This window comes from Trypanosoma rangeli (genome assembly GCF_003719475.1).
Source record: "Trypanosoma rangeli strain AM80 chromosome Unknown Tra_15.4_contig_00034, whole genome shotgun sequence".
Taxonomy (NCBI): domain Eukaryota; phylum Euglenozoa; class Kinetoplastea; order Trypanosomatida; family Trypanosomatidae; genus Trypanosoma; species Trypanosoma rangeli.
This window is the reverse complement of record NW_021705779.1, coordinates 27,785-45,577: the sequence shown is the minus strand read 5'-3', so window position 1 is coordinate 45,577 and position 17,793 is coordinate 27,785. Positions and strand designations below refer to the sequence as shown.

General features: G+C 60.1%; 8 protein-coding genes across 8 annotated transcripts in view, besides 23 other annotated features; all 8 read left to right on the top strand.

Moving 5' to 3' along the window:
• Positions 1-136, top strand: part of TraAM80_01670 (uncharacterized protein) — a gene marked incomplete at both ends in the record, with an annotated part of 3,741 nt that extends 3,605 nt beyond the window's left edge. The window contains one exon of the mRNA XM_029378703.1: positions 1-136. This exon is cut by the window's left edge and continues 3,605 nt beyond it. Within this exon, the coding sequence (XP_029241433.1) occupies positions 1-136 (136 nt within the window).
• A 138-nt stretch (positions 137-274) lies between these two features.
• Positions 275-307: a microsatellite.
• Positions 308-603: 296 nt separating this feature from the next.
• Positions 604-1,596, top strand: TraAM80_01669 (uncharacterized protein; the record flags this gene model as incomplete). Its single annotated transcript, XM_029378702.1, has 1 exon — positions 604-1,596. One exon carries the CDS (start codon positions 604-606, stop codon positions 1,594-1,596), a length of 993 nt encoding a protein of 330 aa, XP_029241432.1.
• Positions 1,597-1,650: 54 nt separating this feature from the next.
• Positions 1,651-1,695: a microsatellite.
• Positions 1,696-1,700: 5 nt separating this feature from the next.
• Positions 1,701-1,726: a microsatellite.
• Positions 1,727-2,258: 532 nt separating this feature from the next.
• On the top strand, positions 2,259-3,524 carry TraAM80_01668 (uncharacterized protein; the record flags this gene model as incomplete). Its single annotated transcript, XM_029378701.1, has 1 exon — positions 2,259-3,524. The coding sequence occupies one exon, from the start codon at positions 2,259-2,261 to the stop codon at positions 3,522-3,524; it is 1,266 nt and encodes a 421-aa protein (XP_029241431.1).
• A 94-nt stretch (positions 3,525-3,618) lies between these two features.
• Positions 3,619-3,647: a microsatellite.
• Positions 3,648-3,780: 133 nt separating this feature from the next.
• Positions 3,781-3,806: a microsatellite.
• A 299-nt stretch (positions 3,807-4,105) lies between these two features.
• Positions 4,106-4,131: a microsatellite.
• Positions 4,132-4,143: 12 nt separating this feature from the next.
• Positions 4,144-4,166: a microsatellite.
• Positions 4,167-4,178: 12 nt separating this feature from the next.
• Positions 4,179-6,557, top strand: TraAM80_01667 (uncharacterized protein; the record flags this gene model as incomplete). The annotated part of the gene is made up of 1 exon (XM_029378700.1): positions 4,179-6,557. One exon carries the CDS (start codon positions 4,179-4,181, stop codon positions 6,555-6,557), a length of 2,379 nt encoding a protein of 792 aa, XP_029241430.1.
• Positions 6,558-6,587: 30 nt separating this feature from the next.
• Positions 6,588-6,607: a microsatellite.
• A 653-nt stretch (positions 6,608-7,260) lies between these two features.
• Positions 7,261-7,281: a microsatellite.
• Positions 7,282-7,458: 177 nt separating this feature from the next.
• TraAM80_01666 (methyltransferase) lies at positions 7,459-8,811 on the top strand (the record flags this gene model as incomplete). The annotated part of the gene is made up of 1 exon (XM_029378699.1): positions 7,459-8,811. One exon carries the CDS (start codon positions 7,459-7,461, stop codon positions 8,809-8,811), a length of 1,353 nt encoding a protein of 450 aa, XP_029241429.1.
• Positions 8,812-8,873: 62 nt separating this feature from the next.
• Positions 8,874-8,891: a microsatellite.
• Positions 8,892-9,055: 164 nt separating this feature from the next.
• Positions 9,056-9,082: a microsatellite.
• Positions 9,083-9,213: 131 nt separating this feature from the next.
• Positions 9,214-9,241: a microsatellite.
• Positions 9,242-9,476: 235 nt separating this feature from the next.
• Positions 9,477-12,341, top strand: TraAM80_01665 (uncharacterized protein; the record flags this gene model as incomplete). Its single annotated transcript, XM_029378698.1, has 1 exon — positions 9,477-12,341. The coding sequence occupies one exon, from the start codon at positions 9,477-9,479 to the stop codon at positions 12,339-12,341; it is 2,865 nt and encodes a 954-aa protein (XP_029241428.1).
• A 193-nt stretch (positions 12,342-12,534) lies between these two features.
• Positions 12,535-12,574: a microsatellite.
• Positions 12,575-12,621: 47 nt separating this feature from the next.
• Positions 12,622-12,647: a microsatellite.
• Positions 12,648-12,853: 206 nt separating this feature from the next.
• Positions 12,854-12,878: a microsatellite.
• A 347-nt stretch (positions 12,879-13,225) lies between these two features.
• Positions 13,226-13,267: a microsatellite.
• Positions 13,268-13,334: 67 nt separating this feature from the next.
• Positions 13,335-13,365: a microsatellite.
• Positions 13,366-13,419: 54 nt separating this feature from the next.
• Positions 13,420-13,462: a microsatellite.
• A 48-nt stretch (positions 13,463-13,510) lies between these two features.
• Positions 13,511-13,600: a sequence feature (A-rich).
• A 105-nt stretch (positions 13,601-13,705) lies between these two features.
• Positions 13,706-13,758: a microsatellite.
• Positions 13,759-13,796: 38 nt separating this feature from the next.
• Positions 13,797-13,823: a microsatellite.
• Positions 13,824-13,950: 127 nt separating this feature from the next.
• Positions 13,951-13,978: a microsatellite.
• Positions 13,979-14,085: 107 nt separating this feature from the next.
• Positions 14,086-14,119: a sequence feature (A-rich).
• Positions 14,120-15,034: 915 nt separating this feature from the next.
• TraAM80_01664 (uncharacterized protein) lies at positions 15,035-15,787 on the top strand (the record flags this gene model as incomplete). The annotated part of the gene is made up of 1 exon (XM_029378697.1): positions 15,035-15,787. The coding sequence occupies one exon, from the start codon at positions 15,035-15,037 to the stop codon at positions 15,785-15,787; it is 753 nt and encodes a 250-aa protein (XP_029241427.1).
• Positions 15,788-16,158: 371 nt separating this feature from the next.
• The window catches only part of TraAM80_01663 (trans-sialidase), a gene marked incomplete at both ends in the record, with an annotated part of 1,704 nt that continues 69 nt past the window's right edge, over positions 16,159-17,793 (top strand). The window contains one exon of the mRNA XM_029378696.1: positions 16,159-17,793. This exon is cut by the window's right edge and continues 69 nt beyond it. Coding sequence (XP_029241426.1) covers positions 16,159-17,793 — 1,635 coding nt within the window.

Genomic DNA, 17,793 nt, shown 5'->3' with positions numbered 1-17,793 from the left:
CCTTCCACTCCTTCCGCTCCTTCCGCTCCTTCCGCTCCTTCCGCTCCTTCCGCTCCCTCCGCTCCTTCCGCTCCTTCCGCTCCTTCCGCTCCTTCTGTTCCCTCCGCTCGCTCACCTCCTTCGACCTCTGCGGTAAAAGCACCGGAAGCTGTGGGAAAGCGACCAAAGGAGACACCAACGACTGCTAGGACAAATAAACTACCCACTGTTGCGACGTCTCCAAAATTTGCGGTTAGGAGCACTGGCAAGGTGCCGGGTGGACAGCCGGTGAAGCGCGGGGGCGGGGGCGCTGCGGGGGCGGGGGTGGTCGATGCAGCGCCGGGCGGGGATGCGACACTGCTGCCAATTCTCCCCACACCTCCGAGGGTCTCAGGCAACCGTGGGCTGGACCGTTCGGGGAAAGGGTCACCGCGTTTACGGTGTAATGCGACTGTGGTTCAGTTTGACTTTTCTCAGCTCTTCGGCTCGGTACAGGGCGGACGAGCACCACAACATTATTCACCGAGACAAAACGGGTTATTTTATTCCCACAGACATCCCAACTTGTCCCAAGGAAAGGGGTACCTGCACGGAGCGGTGGGTGATGAGAAGACGTCTTGGAAAATGTCAAGCCCAGCTAGAGGTGGTGATAGCGTTGCTCCTGGTACTGCTTTTTGGGGAGATACGAATATTAGTGATGCTGGTAATGCAGGTTCGTTGACGTCGTCGCATGCACCTTCTCTGGCGTTCAATTGGTTGCCGCATTTTCTCTCGCAACGCGTTTTGACGTCAAGTGTACCAAAGGAGCGTGAGTACAATGCTCTTACCGTTGGTGGCAACGCCCTGTTTGCGACTTCGAATTCAACGGCCCTGCAACCTTCCCCGCGACATTCTCAAGCACAAACGACACATTTTCTACCAAATGCTGCGCTGGAGGCGAGGCAGGCAATGCATGCATGGACAACAGGTCCGTCTGTGCGTGTGGGACAAAGAGATGTGGAGGTAAATGGATTTACGATTTCTGGGCATGGGTACGGTGAACCACATCCCCCCGGTGGTGACGTCACGCCTCAGCAGCGTGTTATTGGCGATGGTGGTGGCGGCGCTGGCCTTTATGCATCGGTAGATCCCCATTGGGGTTTATTCCGCCCGAATGCAATAATCATGGATGACATCTTGCGCCGAAGGCCCTCCCTGTGGCGGTTTATGCGTGACAGTCATGCAAGAGTGAGGCACGCACCGCAAACGTTCTCCCGGTCTTGGATGCAGCGAATAAATTGTAGAAACCGGGCGATACAAGGCTTCCTGAAGCGCCACTATCAAGCAACTCATCCCCAATGGGCGCCGTTGAGCCTATTTAACCCGCTGACATTTGAGCCGCCGCAAGACGCCCACATTGGTTTCCCGCGATATCCTAGGATGCTGTTACGTGCGCTGGGGCGAGAGAGGTACGCGAAACGGCCACCGCGACCTTTGAGCTTTGTGAAGAGTGCCTCTCGATGCCATCTGCGTGAGAAGCCCCAGTTGGAGTATGTCCCTTTTATAATTAAAGGCTGGGGTGGGGGGACCCGCCAAGATGCGAAGGAGGGCACGTTGCCCTTTTTTCATATTCCGTAGCGTTGCCAGTATGTGATGGATAAACGTGAATGAGGAGTTTTCTCCTTCTTCGTGATATGTACATATATATGTCTTATCTTATATATATATATATATATACTCCCTGTTTGTTTTTTTGTTTGTTTGTTTGCCTTCGTCGACGCTCAAAACGAGTGTGAGGCCTATCCCAGATGTATAGAAGGGGGAAGAGGGGGGATCCATTTACGGAGTTTGAGTTTGTGACGGATATCACCCGATGTTAGTCTTTCCTCGCATCCTGCAGGGGCATGTTTTTCTTTCTTTCTTTCTTTCCCCTGCGCCGTTTTTATGCCTCAGCACTTGTGACTTTTGTCCCTTTTGATGGCCTTTTCGCCCACTTCCGTTGTTTCGTGGACGCCTGCTGCTGGAGCTGAGGGACGCCTTTTTTTTCCACTTTTTGTTTGTAGTTGCTCTTGCCTCATTTCTTTTTGCAGTGGGGCTTCCACAAAGGTGTGCGAACGCAGCCCACTCTTCCGTGCATTGGTGCCCCCCCGCAGGGCGGCTAGCCTGAACGAAGCGACTGGTCTGATTGTGTGCTTGAGGGGCTGGGGGAGGAACCGTCGAAGGGGCGGGGCGCGGCTGCCAGGTAGCACAGTCTCGAAGGAACAATGGAAAACAGAAGGCGGCAGCGGAGGACCACCGCAATGACACAGCACGAGAAGGCAGCTCCTTCGCCACGGCCCACCGTTCCGCTGCAAGTTGTAGAGCTCAGTGATGAATTTGTGAAGCTGCTTGGGGTGGACCGGCGGTCCGCGGAGTCCCTTCAGCCTCTCTTTGCGGCGCGCTGCCAGCAGCTGCTGCCTGCCCCACAGGGCACGCACGGCAACCCCAACAGGGGGGCGCGTGAGGCGCTGGGGGCACGTGTTGCCCCGCGTGCGGTGCTGCTGACAAGTAGCGGTTCACTTTTTCTGCTCAAGCACCGTGGCGGCAGTAGCGCTGTTGTGATGGAGCGTCTTGAGTTTGGCGCGTACCTGCAGCGACACGGCAAACACCCAGGGAGGAGGGTGGAGAGGCCAATCCTGCAACACCTGTCAGGCAGCGAGGAGGCAGAGGAAGAGGATGACGACGACGACTTTCACTTTCTTGCGGGCTCTTCTGTGCCACAGGACGAACCGTCGGCACGGATAGACGTCGTGGTGGATGAGCGTTGTCTGCCTAACGGCAAGCAGTCTATCTGCATCACGGGCTGGGCATGCAGGGCAGGGAAGTGGGCACGGCACGCAGCGGCGCCGTCCCGGTCTGGTGCCACACAAACCTTGGCAGGCACCGCGACTAGTCGTGCCGTGGCGTCTGGCGGTGGTGGGACGACGATGACGGGGCGTTTTGTGGTGGCGCTGCAGTTCCACGCCAAGTCAGGCCTGCTGGCGGGCGTTTTGGCTCTGAGGCTCAAACAAGTCGCGGACCACTTCAGGAAACTGGACGTTGTGAAATTCATTGTGAGCTCCCAAAGCTACTCCCTGCACCACGCGCAGCGGAACATGGCGCTCTGTCGCGTGGCGTCAAAACCGTTCGTGTCGTCGTCGTCGTTGTCTCTCTCGCCCCGCCGCGTCACCGTGAGGGACATGCTCTGCTGTGGCCTTGAAGTGCCCGTCACCGTGACGCTGAGTAACAGCGATGACGACGATGACGACGACGACGGCGAGGCGTCCACGCACGCCTTTGCTTACACATCCTCCAAGTCCTCCTCCTCCGCCGCTTCCTCGCGGCTGTCCTCGATGTACACAACCGACACGGAGGCGGAGCGTGGGGCCGGCTTGGCTGAGCTGGGGCACTGCTGTTTCTCCACGGACCACACACTGCAGAGCGACGAGACCTTTAATGCCCGGCTTGTGGAGTTGCTAGACGATATTGCGCGCGTGGAGGGTCTGCTGGTGATGTATCGGGCGCACGGGCAGCCAACACTTCTGTAATGCGGGGTGACGGGGCGGCCGCCAACCATTAGCGGGGGAGGGGGTGGGAGCGTGAAGCTGTTACTTCAACCCCTCGCTCTCCACTCATCCCCTCCTTTTTTTTTTTTTTCGTTCTTTCTTTCTCTTGCCGCATGCTGTCTTGGCATTGTTATCGAATAAATTCTTCTCTCAGAACACGTTGATTTATTTTTCCTCGTGCTAACTGGAGATGAGTTTGACACCCATCAACATCGTCTCCGCTGCCCCTGCCCGCGAGCTCTCTCTCTCTCTCTCTCGCTTTCTTATTCTCCACATCTTTACAATTCTTTTGCTATCTGTGAAGCGAAGCACTAAAAGTGTACGTCTGTGGGCGTGGAATAGAGTGGCGCCTGCCGCAGACCCGTTTCAGCTTGCCCCCCACACACACACACAAACATATAAATAGGCCCACGCCTACGTGTAGCTACTTCTTCTTCCGTACCCACTCCACTCCACTCCACTCCGTACGCTTGTCTTCCTCGATCGCAGGTTCGTGTCGTGGTGACTGGGGCTGGCGAACGCGCGACATCGGTAGATACGTAACTGACAGGCGGGCGTACTTGGATATATAGATAGATAGATAGAGAGAGCGCACGCACGCATTATTATTATAATAATTATTATCTGCATCATAGCATGAACGTGGATGAGATTTATCGCGACGAGGCGTCGGCGGCGAGCATCCCGCAGCTGCGGGGCCGCCCGTCGCTGCGGCTGGCGCCCCTTCCGAGCACGCCGCCCCCTCCGACGCCGCTGAAGTGTTGCGACACCAACACGATGGGGAATGCGAAGCAGACTCGATATCTGCGCAGCCGTCGAGGGGTGCTGAGCGCCGTGCGTACAGCACCGACGTCGCCGGTGGAGTTGCGGCCGCGAGCGGTGCCCCCTCAAAGGCCGCTTACGCCAACCGTCACCGCAGCCCCCCCGCGCCCTCGCGGCCCCGCCCTGATAGAGCCAAACGACGACAATGTTGGCAGTGGCTGGTGTTTCCCGCAGGTTGTTGGCGGCGTCACCGCAGCGGGGGGAGGGAGTGCCGGCGAGGAGGAGCAGGTGGAGGGGGAGGAAGAGAGTTTGGCTCTGAGCAGTCGGTGGGTATCATTTTCGTTTGCCAGTGCACTCACCTCGCGGCGGCAGTCCGAGAGTTGCCAAGCGTCGCCGTCGCCGCGGCCGCGGGCGGCCATCCTCCCGTCAAATTTTCCCGATCTCCACCTTTCTGATGAGGAGGACGCACCGACTGAGTGCGTCACCGCCGCCACTAGCATGCGCCGCACCCCAACATCTGCGCCACCGCCGCCGTCGCCCAGGCGGCCATGGGTCGCCTTCCATGATACCTCTGTGGAAGCCCTGAAGGGGGAGGAGAAGGAGGAGGACGAGCAAGACGGACTTGTCGCAAGGGGCAGAAGGAGTCTGCTGCTGACCTCCGCCCCCGTCCCCCATGCACTAGAGGCCAGTCCCACGGCTGGCATGAACGCCTGCCCCAGTGAAGGGGAAGGACTGCAGCCGATGCGTCGCAGTCATGGAAAGCGCGAGCGATCGGCTCCACCCTCGCCATGGACGACTTCCTTTGTCCTTTGCGACAGAGCCTCCTCATGCCACGTCGCGACTGTGACTGGCACGAGGGCGGCGGGGAGGCGGGAAGAAGATGTGGCGACTGAGGCGAAACGGTCAAAGACGGAGTCTTCTCTGCTGTGGCCCCAGACACATGCGGAGGTGACACGACGCGAGGGGACTGCCGAGCACGACACGGAGAGCGGCCCGTCTGCCGTCACAGTGCGATCGTTCATACCCACTGCTGACGGTGGAGCGTCAATGGTTCTCGTGGACGGCCCCACCCCAACCCCGTGGCGTGAACGGTTTGCTCCTCCTCTTCCTCCTGTCGCCGCCGCCGGCGGCGGCGAAAGTGAATGCCGTGTTTCGATGGTAGTCGACATCCGCTCCAGTGACACCGTTGTGACGCCCAAGGCGCTCTTTGGCGAGGCAACCGCAGCTGACGACGATGCTGTGAACGTGCAGGAGGGTGGGAGGGCTGTAGGCGCCGAGGCCAACGTTGTCGTTTTGCGTCAGCACAATGCCCGCGATGCGGCTGCCACGGCGGTATGCGGACCAGAGGCAGAGACACCGACGGACAAGACGGTGGGCGACGGTTGCGGCGCGAGTGACGAAAGTTTTGTGGTGCCGACTTCCTGCGCACGCCCAAGTGATGAGTTGAAGGCATTGATTGAATCCACACGAGAGGAGGTGCGGCAGGCGAGCGAGCGGATTATCGCCGCCCTTCACGCCCACCGCTGCACATCCTGCGAGGAGGGTGGCGGTGTCGGTGTCAGCGTCGGCGGCGAGGACTGCACCTTGATTACTGACTCGCTGCAGCTGGCCGTTGGTAGAGCCTTGACAGGGCCAAGCGGCGACGCCGCCAGCAGCAGCAGCAGCAGCCCCTGGATATCGACGGAGAGCGGCGAGCTGCGACGTGAGCTGGCAGCGCGTGCGGGTTGTATTTTGCGTCGTCTGCGCGGCTACGATCACACTGATGCGGGAATCCTTCCAATGGCTGTAGTGGCCCGTGTGGTGCGGCAGGTGCTGTTTCATGACGCCACCGCTGACGCAACGCCGGGGCGTTGCAGCGAGGGCTCGGTTAATCTTTCGTGGGGTCTTGCCTCGCCCTCCCTGGTGTGTTGTGCTACTCCGGAAGCGCAGCAGAAGCCGCAAGGCGCAGAGGAAAGTGCCATGGAGCTTTGCATGAGTCTCTGGCGATGCTTCCGTGAGCGCTTCGGCGCGCGCCACACGGCAACCCGCTTTGGCATCATGGGCAGCGCGGACGCAGACGGCGATTTGGGGGGCAGCAGCCGCAGTAGTAGTAGCAGTGGCAGCACAAGCCACACGTATGCGTTTGCGACCTGCTTCCCACGTGTGCGACTGCAGCTGAGTCCACTGGGGCAACCGCTGCCGTCCTCACCGCCGCAGTTAGACACCTGCATTAACTACAGTACGTTTGCAGCCAGTCTCGTTGAGTTGAACTAAAAAGCAATAGTAATGCAACTGCGTATGCACGTGTGTGTGTGTGTGTGTGTATTTACTTCTATCATGCATTCATTCCCTGCGGGTTTGTAGAGCTGGGGCTGCTGCTGGCTCACACACACGTGGAAGGAAGGGGCCCCATTCACACAAACGGCTCATGACCTCATCGTCTTTTTTTCCTTGAGCTAGATGCGATGCCGGGTGGTGATGTTGGTTGTGGTGGGAAGAAGAAGGACAAAATGAACACAAGCCAAGTTCTTGTCTTTTTGTTTTGTTTTTGTGGGAGTTTGCCGGTTCGTCTGCTTTCGTTTTCGTGGATGCCTGCGTGTACGGTTGCGGTCACCACCTTTAGAGTCTATTTCTTTTGCAGTCTCTGTTTCGCGCGGATTACTCCACGACGTTCAATTCTCACCTGGACGGCTGGATCTGCTGCGATCCACATGCATTAGAAGCTTTTATTTATTTGTTATTATCATTTCTCTTTTTGTTCTTGGCGACGGCAGTTGTTGCGCTTGCGGCGTGCATGCCTCGCCGCTCGCTGGCGGAAGTACTTTTTCTCTGCGTGTGTGGCAGGGAGACGCTGAGCGGGGAGGCCTCACACGATGCCTGCGGGGCTCGCATTTGGGTTAGATCTGCGTTTAAAAAAAGGAAAAAAAAATTCCTCCTTCTTCCTCCCTGAATGCGCGCCTCTGCAACACGTACTTGCTGTGTGTGTGTGTGTGTGTGTAAGGGCTTGTCTATGGACTTCCGGTGTTTGGGCTTTTTTTTTCCGCCTGTTCACGTTGTTAGCTATAAGAGGGCCATCGCGTAGAAGAGGGAGAGGCCACAGCAGCAGGAGGTCACACGACACTGGCCCTACTGGTAACCACAGCTGATTCACACACACACACACACACACACACACATGAAAGCAGGGTGTGACAAGCAGTTCCGCATGGGCGAGGAGAAGGCGGAGTTCAATCAGTACTGGTACTCGCCGCACACCATCAGTGCTATTATTGCTGAGGTGCTCCATCACGCGACGGCGTGTGCGTTTTTGTCGACCCCGTCGCTCTACTTTGCCCTGGTGTGTGATCCGGAGGGAACGGGGGTCACCGATGCCTCTGCTTCTGTGGCGGGGGGAGCTGCGGCAGCACTCGCTGCCAGAAGTCGTCTGTTCGAGTTTGACCGACAGTGGGAGAAGGACCCGGGCTTCGTGCACTACGACTTCCAGAGACCGGAGCAGGTGCCGGTGCAGTACCTCGCCGCCTTTGACTACATCTTGGCCGACCCGCCGTTCATTACGGAGGATGTCTGGGCTGCGTACGTGCAGACCGCCAGGCTGCTGCTTCGCCCTGGCGGCAAGCTGCTGTTCACCACCGTGCTGGAGAACCACACCATGCTGGAGAGCCTGCTGGACGCCCCGCTCTTCATCGCCCCGTTTCGCCCCGCCATCACCCACCTGACATACCAATACGTTTGCTTCACAAGCTACAAGGCCACGAGGCTCGCACGGGTGAACTCCGAGCTTCCACCGGAGGACGAAAAGATCATGGCGGCTACACAAATGGCAAATGACCTGCGAGAGTCGGAGCGGGAGTTCGCTGCGCAGATGCGGCAGAGGGATCGGCAAGGCGAGGTACCGTTGCCCGTCACGCAGCACCACAACGCGCCGAGCACCGAGCTGGCGGATCTTCCGATTAGCGCCATGAAGTGGGGGTACATCCCGGCCGGGCTGACGGTGTACGCGAACGGCAGAACGACGCCCCCAGCCAACTCCGGCGACCACGACTACGGCAGCGTCTATCGCGAGGTTGAGGCGCTGCGGGTGATGCTGGAGAACTTCAAGCGGCTCATTGACCTCTCGCAGAAGCACCTCGACGTCCTGCTGCGGCTGCAGCAGAAATGCAAGAAACAAGGGGAGGGGGCAGACTCATCCGCCGCGGAGACCGCGCTGCTGGCAGCAAAAGAAGTGTTTGCCAAGACGCTGGAGGAGATGCGGGGAATTGTTACGAACGTCGAGTCAAGTGAGGCACGTGTGTCGGCCGAGAACGGCGTAGCGGCGCCGAGTTATATTGCCGCCATGAAGGAGTGCGTGGAGGCGTACGCGGCGGTACCGCTGCAGAAGCGGTGGCTGAACGAACTTGCGGCGGATGCCACGCGTAAGTTCAAGTCCCCCGTGTTCAACCGAATGAAGGAGCTGCTGCAGCGGCTGAAGGAGATAAAGAGGCAGCAGCCATCCTGGACGGTGGCTGCAGACGCGACACCCTCCAGTTGACCGACACGACCCGCCTTTTCCATCCACCGTCACACGCAGTTGCGGTTGCCAAACAGCAACTCATTATTATTATTATTATTTTGTGCGTATGATCTTTCAAGGAATGGGAGCGTTCAGGAGGAGATAGCTGCAGAGGAGAAATGAGGAGAAAAATCATTTCTCCCCTTTCGTCACACACACGCATAGAGGGTGGGGTGAAAAGAGGCGGATGGGCTTCATCTTATATATTCACGGGGAAGAGGATTGTGTGTGTGTGTGTGTGTGTGTGTGTAAGAGCCGCACGACGGGGACGGGGATGATTGCATGGAACTGTAACGATGAAAGGCAAAGGGAAAACTACATGCGTGCCCACACGTGCACACGCGTACACGTCTGTGCGTATTGTCTTGCGGCGACATGTGCTATTATTATTAATGTTATTATTATAATTTTGCTTGTCTGTACACCCCGTCCCTTCTCTTGATTTTTATTTCTCCTTCTCCTTTGCATGCATGTGCCCCACAATCCTCTTCATGTCTCTTTCTCTTTCTGTGTGTCTGCCGGGGTGGGGGGAAGAATAGTATTCTCATCAGCTTAGGACTTTATTTGGTGACTTTGTTGTTTCTTTACCTGAGAGTTGGCGGAGGGTATTGGGTGAGGTTACTTCGCCACGGTATTGCTGTATAATGTTTTCCTTGGAGTTTGCGAGCGGCCGCCCGCTTGGTAGCGCGCCGTACTACTCGCTTGTCGTCCGGGACCCGTACATTGTTGGCAGGGACCGCAGCGCCGATATCGTCCTGGACCACGCCGACATTGCAACGCAGCACGCCTCGTTGACGGTGATGCGTGAGAGCCAGGCGCGGAAGCTGCAGCAGACCCAGCTGCTGCACCGGCGGGCGCCCGGCGGCGACGATGACGACGAGGCGAGCGGCACAGACGACAACGACGGCGAGGTTGTGGGAAGTTTTCTCAACGACGCAAAGACACAGATGAACGGGGTGGTGTCGATGAACGATTACCCCACGATGGACGGGCCGGGTAAGGAGGCGGATGAGCACGACCCCACGGCGGAAGCAGGCTGGGATGAAGCGCCGAGTCAACTGCACGGGAACAACCCACTCGTGTTGCGCGTAGTGAAACTCCCTGACGGCGGCGACGTGCTGGCGAATGAAACGGCGGTGGTGAACCACCCGGTGTACCTTGCCGACGGCGCACAGCTGCAGTTTGGCGCCCACATTCGCCTGCGCCTTCGCTTTCGCCCGCTTGTCGTGAGCGTCGCCCGCGGCGTCTTGAGCGCTGACGACGTGCGCGAGCTGGAGACGATGTACTACCGTCTAGGTGCCACGACGACGGGGCCGAGCGGGCCTACGCCGCTGCTTGACATGCCGCAGCCAATCGGCAGGTTGTACTGTGTAGAGGCCATCAATGACGATCCGTGTTGTCTCATGGCGCTCGCCAGCGGCTACTCCATCGTCCAGCCGAAGTATGTATTTGAGTGGTTTGCCGCACTCGCTCAAGGTGCCTCCTCGCCGCTCACCGTCCTGCCCCCACCCGTGCGCTTTGAGGTGCCGATTCAGTGGCACGGAGCCACGGCCGTACACACAGCGTTTTACCTCCGGCCAGAGTCTGACGTCTGCCCGTTTCCATTGTACCCGATTCCCACCACGGCCACACGGAAGCGTTCTCGCGACGCCTTGTTCAAGGGGAAGAAGTTTTTTTTCGTGACGAGCGCAGTGGAGCAACGCTACAAGCAGCCCGTGCTGGCCTGCGGTGGGGAGGTTCTCCACTTGGAGGATATCGTGGCCATCACGGCGGAGGCATCCGCCGCTCAGACGCCAGCGGCTACCGAAGGCGGTGGCGAGGACGATGCTGCACCCCACACCACCGAGGACGGCGACCCCGCGATGGACGCTAAGAAGAGGAAAAGTGAGGAGGGGGAGGCGAAGTCCCCTGCAGTCAAGCACTACGTTGTGGTGGACGCTGACACGGAGGGGGTGCTGCAACTGAACAGTGACCCCGCCCTGGACTCGCTCCATAGCCTTTTGGAAGAGGCCGAACGCGCGGGCATTGCGGTGCCCATTATCGCCGAGCGCAGCCTCTTCTACTCGCTGCTTACCAACCGTCTCACCGTCTGTGAGGTGGCGAGGGCTTCCAGCGCCGATGCCGTTCAAAGCGGTAGCCAGCTGCTGCCCCACAGGGAATCTCCCTCGGTGGGTGTTGAGTACACCGAAGGTGGCAACGAGGTCCCTGCTACTTCGATGGGGTTGGGCGCGCGTGTCTTGGACTTTGCTTCGTACACTGCAGGAGGGGCGCCGCTGTCGCGTCGCCGGGTCGATGTTTGCTTCCGCACGCAGTCGCCAGGGACGAGCCGTAGGCGGGAACACGGGACGGCTGAGGCGACAAAAACGCAACAGCGCGGGCGACATTCACCGACAGCGATGCGGGACGTGGTGGGAGTCAACCTCTGGGAGGCGCTCCGTCTTCGGGTGCGTGCGTTTGTGCTACGGGATGGGGCAAAACTACAGGAGAACCTTGCGGGATCGTGGCGAAATCTTTTCGTTGACGCGGAGGTGCTGGAACACGCCCGCGAGTGCCAGATCCAGTCGGTGGGATACCTTGATAAGCTGGAAGGCATGCTGCCGGAGCTTGGCGAACACCCGCGCCTCGCCAATGACGTTTACAACGTCCAGAAGGACTGCCACGAGGTACTACGCACAGCACATGAAATTGTGGAGATTGCCAAGTGCGCCGCACGGCGTTCTCAACACCCGAGCCGCCCGCGTCGCGTGTCGCTGAACGGCCTGCTGCAGCATCCGTGCACCGCCCCCATCGGCAGCTGGATGCCGCGCCGTTCGGTTTCCCCCGAGGTGGGGAAGGGGCGGGACACAATCCTCCGTGGGTCCTCGCCGCTGGCGCCGGTCACGCAGCTGTTCACGCCACGGCGTGCCGGAAAGACGTCACTCGCCACACCCCGTTCAACCCGTGGAAGGGGCGGTAAAAAAGCACACACCACACCGGCAGCCGACACGTCCGCGCACGTCAAAGAAGCCCATGACAGCAGGCAGGCGGTTCTTTTCGCCCCTACGCCAGGCACGACTTTCCCAGAGCCTGCGGGCGAGGCACCGCGGCAAGTGCCCCTGCTGCCCTCATCACTGCCGCTGTCGAGGTTGGAGCCGCCCTCCGTCGTGCATGTCCGCGGTGCCGCGTGGCAGACTCCTCGAACGGTCCTTCAGCCGCCGCAACATTCCGCAGAGCCAAAGGTGGAGGTGTCTGTCGTGCCACAGGTGACATCTGCACGGCGTTCAACGATGAAGCCCCTCCACTTAACGCATCTTGCAGCTTGCGGGCTCAACAGCGGTAAAAACAGTGGACGAGCATCATCATCCAGGTGTGTGGTTTCTTGGAGGGAGCTCTCAAGCTCGAGGAGTCATGGTCAGCACAGGACTAGCTATACTCCGCGGCGGCAGCACAGGCAGCGCACACCCCGTCCACATTCCGGACGTCACATCCACATCGCAGTTGATCGGATCATCGCGACGCCCGCACGCTGACATTAGAATACACGGTGGTGGAATTCGCTGGTTTCAGGTGGAAGTGTTTTTATGCTTTTCGGAGGCAGCTTGTGCTTGTGTGTACATGAGAGAAAACAAGGCAGGCGGGAGTGGGTGGTTTGGGGAGCAGGCGATCGTGCAGAATGTATGGTATGTACATGTTGTTTTCTATTTCTAGTGCACATGTGCAAACGACGAGGGCGAGGAGGAGGAGGAGGAGGAGGCAGCAGAAGCCGTAACTGACCGAATAAGTAGAAACGCACGCACGCACAGCAGCGGCAGGAGGAGGAGGAGGAGGAGGAGGAGCGAAGCCAGTTTCTGTTAGTTGTTCATTTTTGGTTTCACCTGGCGAGGTGGCTTTTATGCTTTTACCACCTCCCCTCCCCTTCGCAGCCGCTGTTGTTGCGACACCGCTCAGCGCATATCTCCTCCACGTGGGCTGTGGTGCTGTCGGTCCTGCGGTCGTGCCCTCTCCCCTTTCTCCCCCGGCTCCCTGCACATCGTGCGCAGCAACAAACACACCCACACGCACACACAGTTGCGTATGTACATAGCCTCCAAATCAGCCAGGGAAAAGGGCTGCGTATTTTCTCTCATGGGAAAGTAAAAGAAGCAACAACAAAACAAAACGAAATATGCATCACGTCTAGACCCCGCGCGTTCTCCGTCTTTGTTGCAAATGCCACGGTATCCCGCACCTGTTGCGGGAGAGAACGCGGGACGGTGTGGTTGCGACTGCGATTTTAAGTTTGTTTGTTATGAATATGTAAGTGGAGGGGTTTGGGCAAACGACAGGGGCTAACGGCAGCAGCTGGTGGAGGGAGTTAATCCAAGGGCAAGGGGTCATACACAACACACGCGCAATTCTAGACACTAGGCATACGCATAATACGCACACACATACATACATATAGACATGCATACATGTGTGTTGTGTTTGTCACTTCCAAAAAGTGATGGTATGCGTAAAAGTTAAAAAACGAAACAAAGTTTAGGAAGAAAAACGGAGAGAGAAAGAGAAAGACGGTGAGGGGAGACCAAAGTGCGCCCATACTGTGCACACGAATGCCCGGACTGAGCGGGGAGGAGGTAGTGACGGTGGCGGCAGCGGTGGTGCGTGGTTTGGGCGTTGTTAGGCGTCTTCTTTCTTATCTATGCGAGTTGCGTATTTTTTGTTTTTTTTTGTTTTTGGTTTTCCCCTTCCCTTTTTTTTTCTTTTTGTGTTTTGTTTTGTTTGGATTTCTTCTTGTTGTCTTTTGAGTGCTCTCTTCCTTCCCCCCCCCTCCCCACCTCCCCTGCTATGCCGCTTCCTTCTCGTCTGTGCGGGGGGTTGCGGTGGTGTGCGTGGGGCGCTGCAGGGGGGTAGAGAGGGGGAAAGGGAGAAATAAGGAAAGAGAAAGAGAGTGAGAGTGAGAGATGGTGCCGTGGAGTGGGATAGGGATTAGGAACAGGAAGATTATTATTATTATTATTATTATTATTTATCTATTGAATTATTTGTTATTCCTGCCGTGTTTGCGCAGGCAAACACACACACGCACATCATCGTTACTTACACACGCAAAAACATCTTGTTCTGTGTTTGGTGTTTCCCTCCCTTTTCTCCACGCCCCCCCCACCCCCCCCCACCCCACCCCAGCTCTTATTTATTTATTCCCATGTGGTGGGTGCGCGTGGCCGCCCGCCTTCGTTTCTGCCTCTCTCCTTCTCCCTCTTCTCGCCTCTCTCCGCCTGCCGCACGCGGTTTCTTTTCTTTTTCTTTCCCTTCCTGTTTTTCTCCCTGCGGCGCCAGAGGGAAGGCCAAGGGCGGGCGAAGGCGCCCGGGCCTTCGCGCAGGCATCCCGTGCGGCGTCGGCTGCCGCCGTTGATGTGTTATTATTGCTGTCGTTAGTTTTGCCTCCTGATGGACGCTGCCGCGGAGACGGTCGTGACGTATTTTGGCGGATGGGCGGCGGGGCTGCTGGGGAGGCCGCGGCCAAGGTGAGTGCGCCGCGCGCAGCGTTCAGGCGCAAGTGCGGCCGCGACAACGAAAAATAAAGACTTCTGCCGTTTGTAGCTTGCCTGCGCGGCGCGTCGCCACTTGGAGCGGGGCGCCGGGGGTGTTTCTGCCACCGGCAGCGCCCCTGCCGCGCAATCCGTGAGAGCGAGCGTTTTGAAAAAAAAAAAAACGCAGTAAAGGATACGCGGGGGAGAGGGAACCGTTTTGCGCGGTGCTTTTGGCGAGATTCCCGGCAAGGGGGTGTGGCAGGCAGGTCGGGTGGGGTGGGCGGCGCTGGTTGCGGCGGGCGCGGCTGGGCCAGTGTTGCGGTGGGGGCGCGTGGCGCGCTTAACTTTTAATGCGCAACGGTGGTGTTGGCGGCTGTTAGAGACGCCAGCGCTGGGAGCGCAGGCGCGAGGCGGTTGGTGAAGAAGCCCTGGGTGTGCAAACCGTGCGGGCCCCGTTTTTGTTTTAGTGGCTCGGGACCGGGTCTGGCTTCATATCGCCGACGGGCGCTCTCTCCTTTTTGTTTTGTTTTTGTTGCGCGCCTGGTTGCGCGCGTGCGCGGTGGGAGGGGCGTGTCTGCATCGCCGTTTCTGTGGCAACCCCATTCGGGGTCGTTTTGCCCAGCCGTCGCGGGCGCCTGCGGCAACCTGTTGGCTTTTTTTTTTCGTAATTGTTGTAGCCCTTCCTGCTGTTGGTTTTGCGAGTGGGGATGTCCTTGCCGACGTGGGCCTTCGAGGGCGATGTCGGCCTCCAGTGCGTTGGGCTTGTGCTGGCGTCCGCCGTCGGGGTGCTGCTCTACTACCTTCCGCTGCGCATCCTGCAGCAGCAACGCAACACCCGGGCCCTGATGTTGCTGGAGCCCAACGCCAAGGCAGCTTCCGCCGGCCTGATGCTCTACTCGTGCTTTGGCATGCTGCAGCCACACCTCCCCAGCGGGCTCCGCACCTGTTTGGGCGCACCGCCGTCCTCTGGTGTGCTTTGCTTCCTCGGCGGCGCGGCCATTGGCAGCGGGCTCGTGTTCCACATCAGCCGGCACTATGGCGACGCCAGCCCTAATGCCGCAAATGCGGCGGTGCTTGCGCACGGCATCGCCGAGGGAGCGGGGTTGGGCCTTCTTGTGGGCAGCCCGGGGTTTGACGCCGTCTTCCGCGGGCAAGTGCTCCACGGCGTGCCGGATGGCGCGCTTGTGGCGATGGTGTCGCTCGGGCGCTACGGCCTATTGCGTGCGATGCGCACCGCGCTGTTCGCGCGTCTTGCGCAAGCTGCGGCATACTACGCGGCCGCCGTCTACCTGCCGCCCGTCCCCGAGGATGTGGCGCAAATCGCGGAAGGGGTGGCGCTTGGCTCGATGGCCGCCATGGTATGGGAGGAGCTTGCCAAACCTGCTCGCGACGCGCTGGGGGGCAAAACGGCCATACTCATCATCGCCGCCGCCGCAGGGGCCAGCGCCGCCGCTTGTTAGAAACACCCCCGAAAAAAAGGCAGGGCAAGACAGCAAATATCAAAAGGGACCTCTCGCTCCCCCCGCGCCTCTGCTTTGTACTTCAATAGTTCGGTAGGGGCACGTTCCTCCGAATCGGTATAAAAATAATCTGGGCGGCTGCGGCTCGGCGGGTGGCGGCCACCTCGCATGTCGCCGGCGGGCCCAGCCGCCAGGAAAGGCCTCTGCGGATGTGTTTGTTTGCCGGTGTGTGTCTGTGCGCGGTGGGCGCGCTGAGAGAAGCTGTGCTCTCCCGCTGTTTTCCTTCTTTGCTTTGCAGGAGTAGGGGGGCAGAGGGGGGCCCTGTTCAGGCACTTATTGTTTTTATTTAGAGTGTTAGCGCGCCCGGCGGCATGGAGGGGCAGGCGCAGGGGGTAGCGAAAGAGCAGCGGGGGCGCCAGTCGTCTGCAAGCCCCGCTGCGGCCTGGTCGTTGGCGCGCGACATCGGCGACGGTTTTGCAGTTGGGAGCGCCGTTTTTGCTCCGAGACGGCGGCAGCGCGCCGAGGCCCTCCAGTACGCACTGGCGGAGGTGACTGGTATCCAGGCCTGCGCCGGCACCGCAACAGTGGCCTTCGCAAACGCCGAGCCGGGCGTGGACGACGAGGCCGTTCCCCTGTATGCGTTGGTCCCTTGCCCGCGGGCCGCCCGCGCGCCCGGGGATGGCGCTGCGCGCGGCGTCATCTCGTGCTCTTCCGCGGGGCGTGGCTTGGGTGCGGCGGCGTGGGAGGAGCCGGTGTTGCCCCACACGGCGCGCGCCAGACAGGCTTCGTGCGACGGCGTTGCCAGCGGGGGCGGGCCGTCGCTGTCGTCGTCGTCGTCGCTTTCGCCCGAGCAGCCGGAAAGCAAAGGTGGGTGGCGCCTGCTGCGCTTTGCGCACGCGCCGCCGGAAAGCGTGGACGTTTTCTTTGCCCGTGCCTTTCGCGCGGTGCGTCGTACGGTCCTGCGGCGTCCCGAAGGCTGCCCGCCCGCGAGGCGGCTGCGGGTGGTGTTTTGCGTCTTCGACACCTACGGCGCCCTGAGCCGCTTCAAGGTGTATATGACGTTTCGCGGCCACCGGCTGCACCTCGTCGACGGCGTCTGCGCCCGTGCCGGGCCCGACTCTGCGGAGGGCGTGAACTGGCTCTGTCTCCTCGCGGAGGACGTGGGGGACGAATACGCGGCAGCAGGGCTTCTCGGCGATTGGCTGCCGCTGGGGCGGCCGGGGGCGGCCGGCGATGCGGCGTTGGTGCGGTTTGCCGAAGTTCGCGGGGGCACGGCTTGCGAGGAACGAAACGCAGAGGGAGCATCACGCGACGACGGCGACGACGCGGCAGTGCGGGCGCTGCTGGGTGTTGTGGGCGACGTCGGGGCGTTGGTGGCGTGCCGGCTTTCTCTTGGCGAGAAGGATGACGAGCTCATGGTGACGTCGTTGGCTTCGGCCTGTCGGAACCGCGCGCCGCTTGGCAGGCCACCGCAGGAGGGCCGGGGCGCTGATGGGGCCGGCCGCCGTTGGCAGCAGGGGTCCTCCATGGAGCTCCGCGTTCCCGCCAGCGCGTGGCAGCTGGATCTCCTTCGTTCACTGGCGGCGCGTGGCGGTGGGGGGCCCCCGCTGTCGTGCGCTGCGCCCCTGCCGCCGCATCTGCTGGAATCCGTGGCGTGCGGGAACGTGTTCGACGCGTTGCTTGCCTCCGCGCTTGCCCCCTCGCCTGGCGGGCGGCAGCTGCTTGAAGGCGTGAAGGAGAGGGTGGTGCGCAGCGGAACCTTCCTAGGCGACGCCGCCTTCCCCGTTTTGGCGGCTGCGAGGGCCGTTTTGGCGGACGTTCTGGCGGCGCCTTCAGCAGAGGAGCGCGCCTCACGGCAGAGGCGCGTGGTGCTCGGCCTCCCCGGCGCCGGGGGCGCGACAGACGATGCGGCAGCATACCTGCACGCTGTCCAGCGTTTTCTTCAGCCGTGGCACCTTTTTACCCTGGCGGCAGAAGCGCGGCGGCGGCAGCCGAGTGTGGCGGCG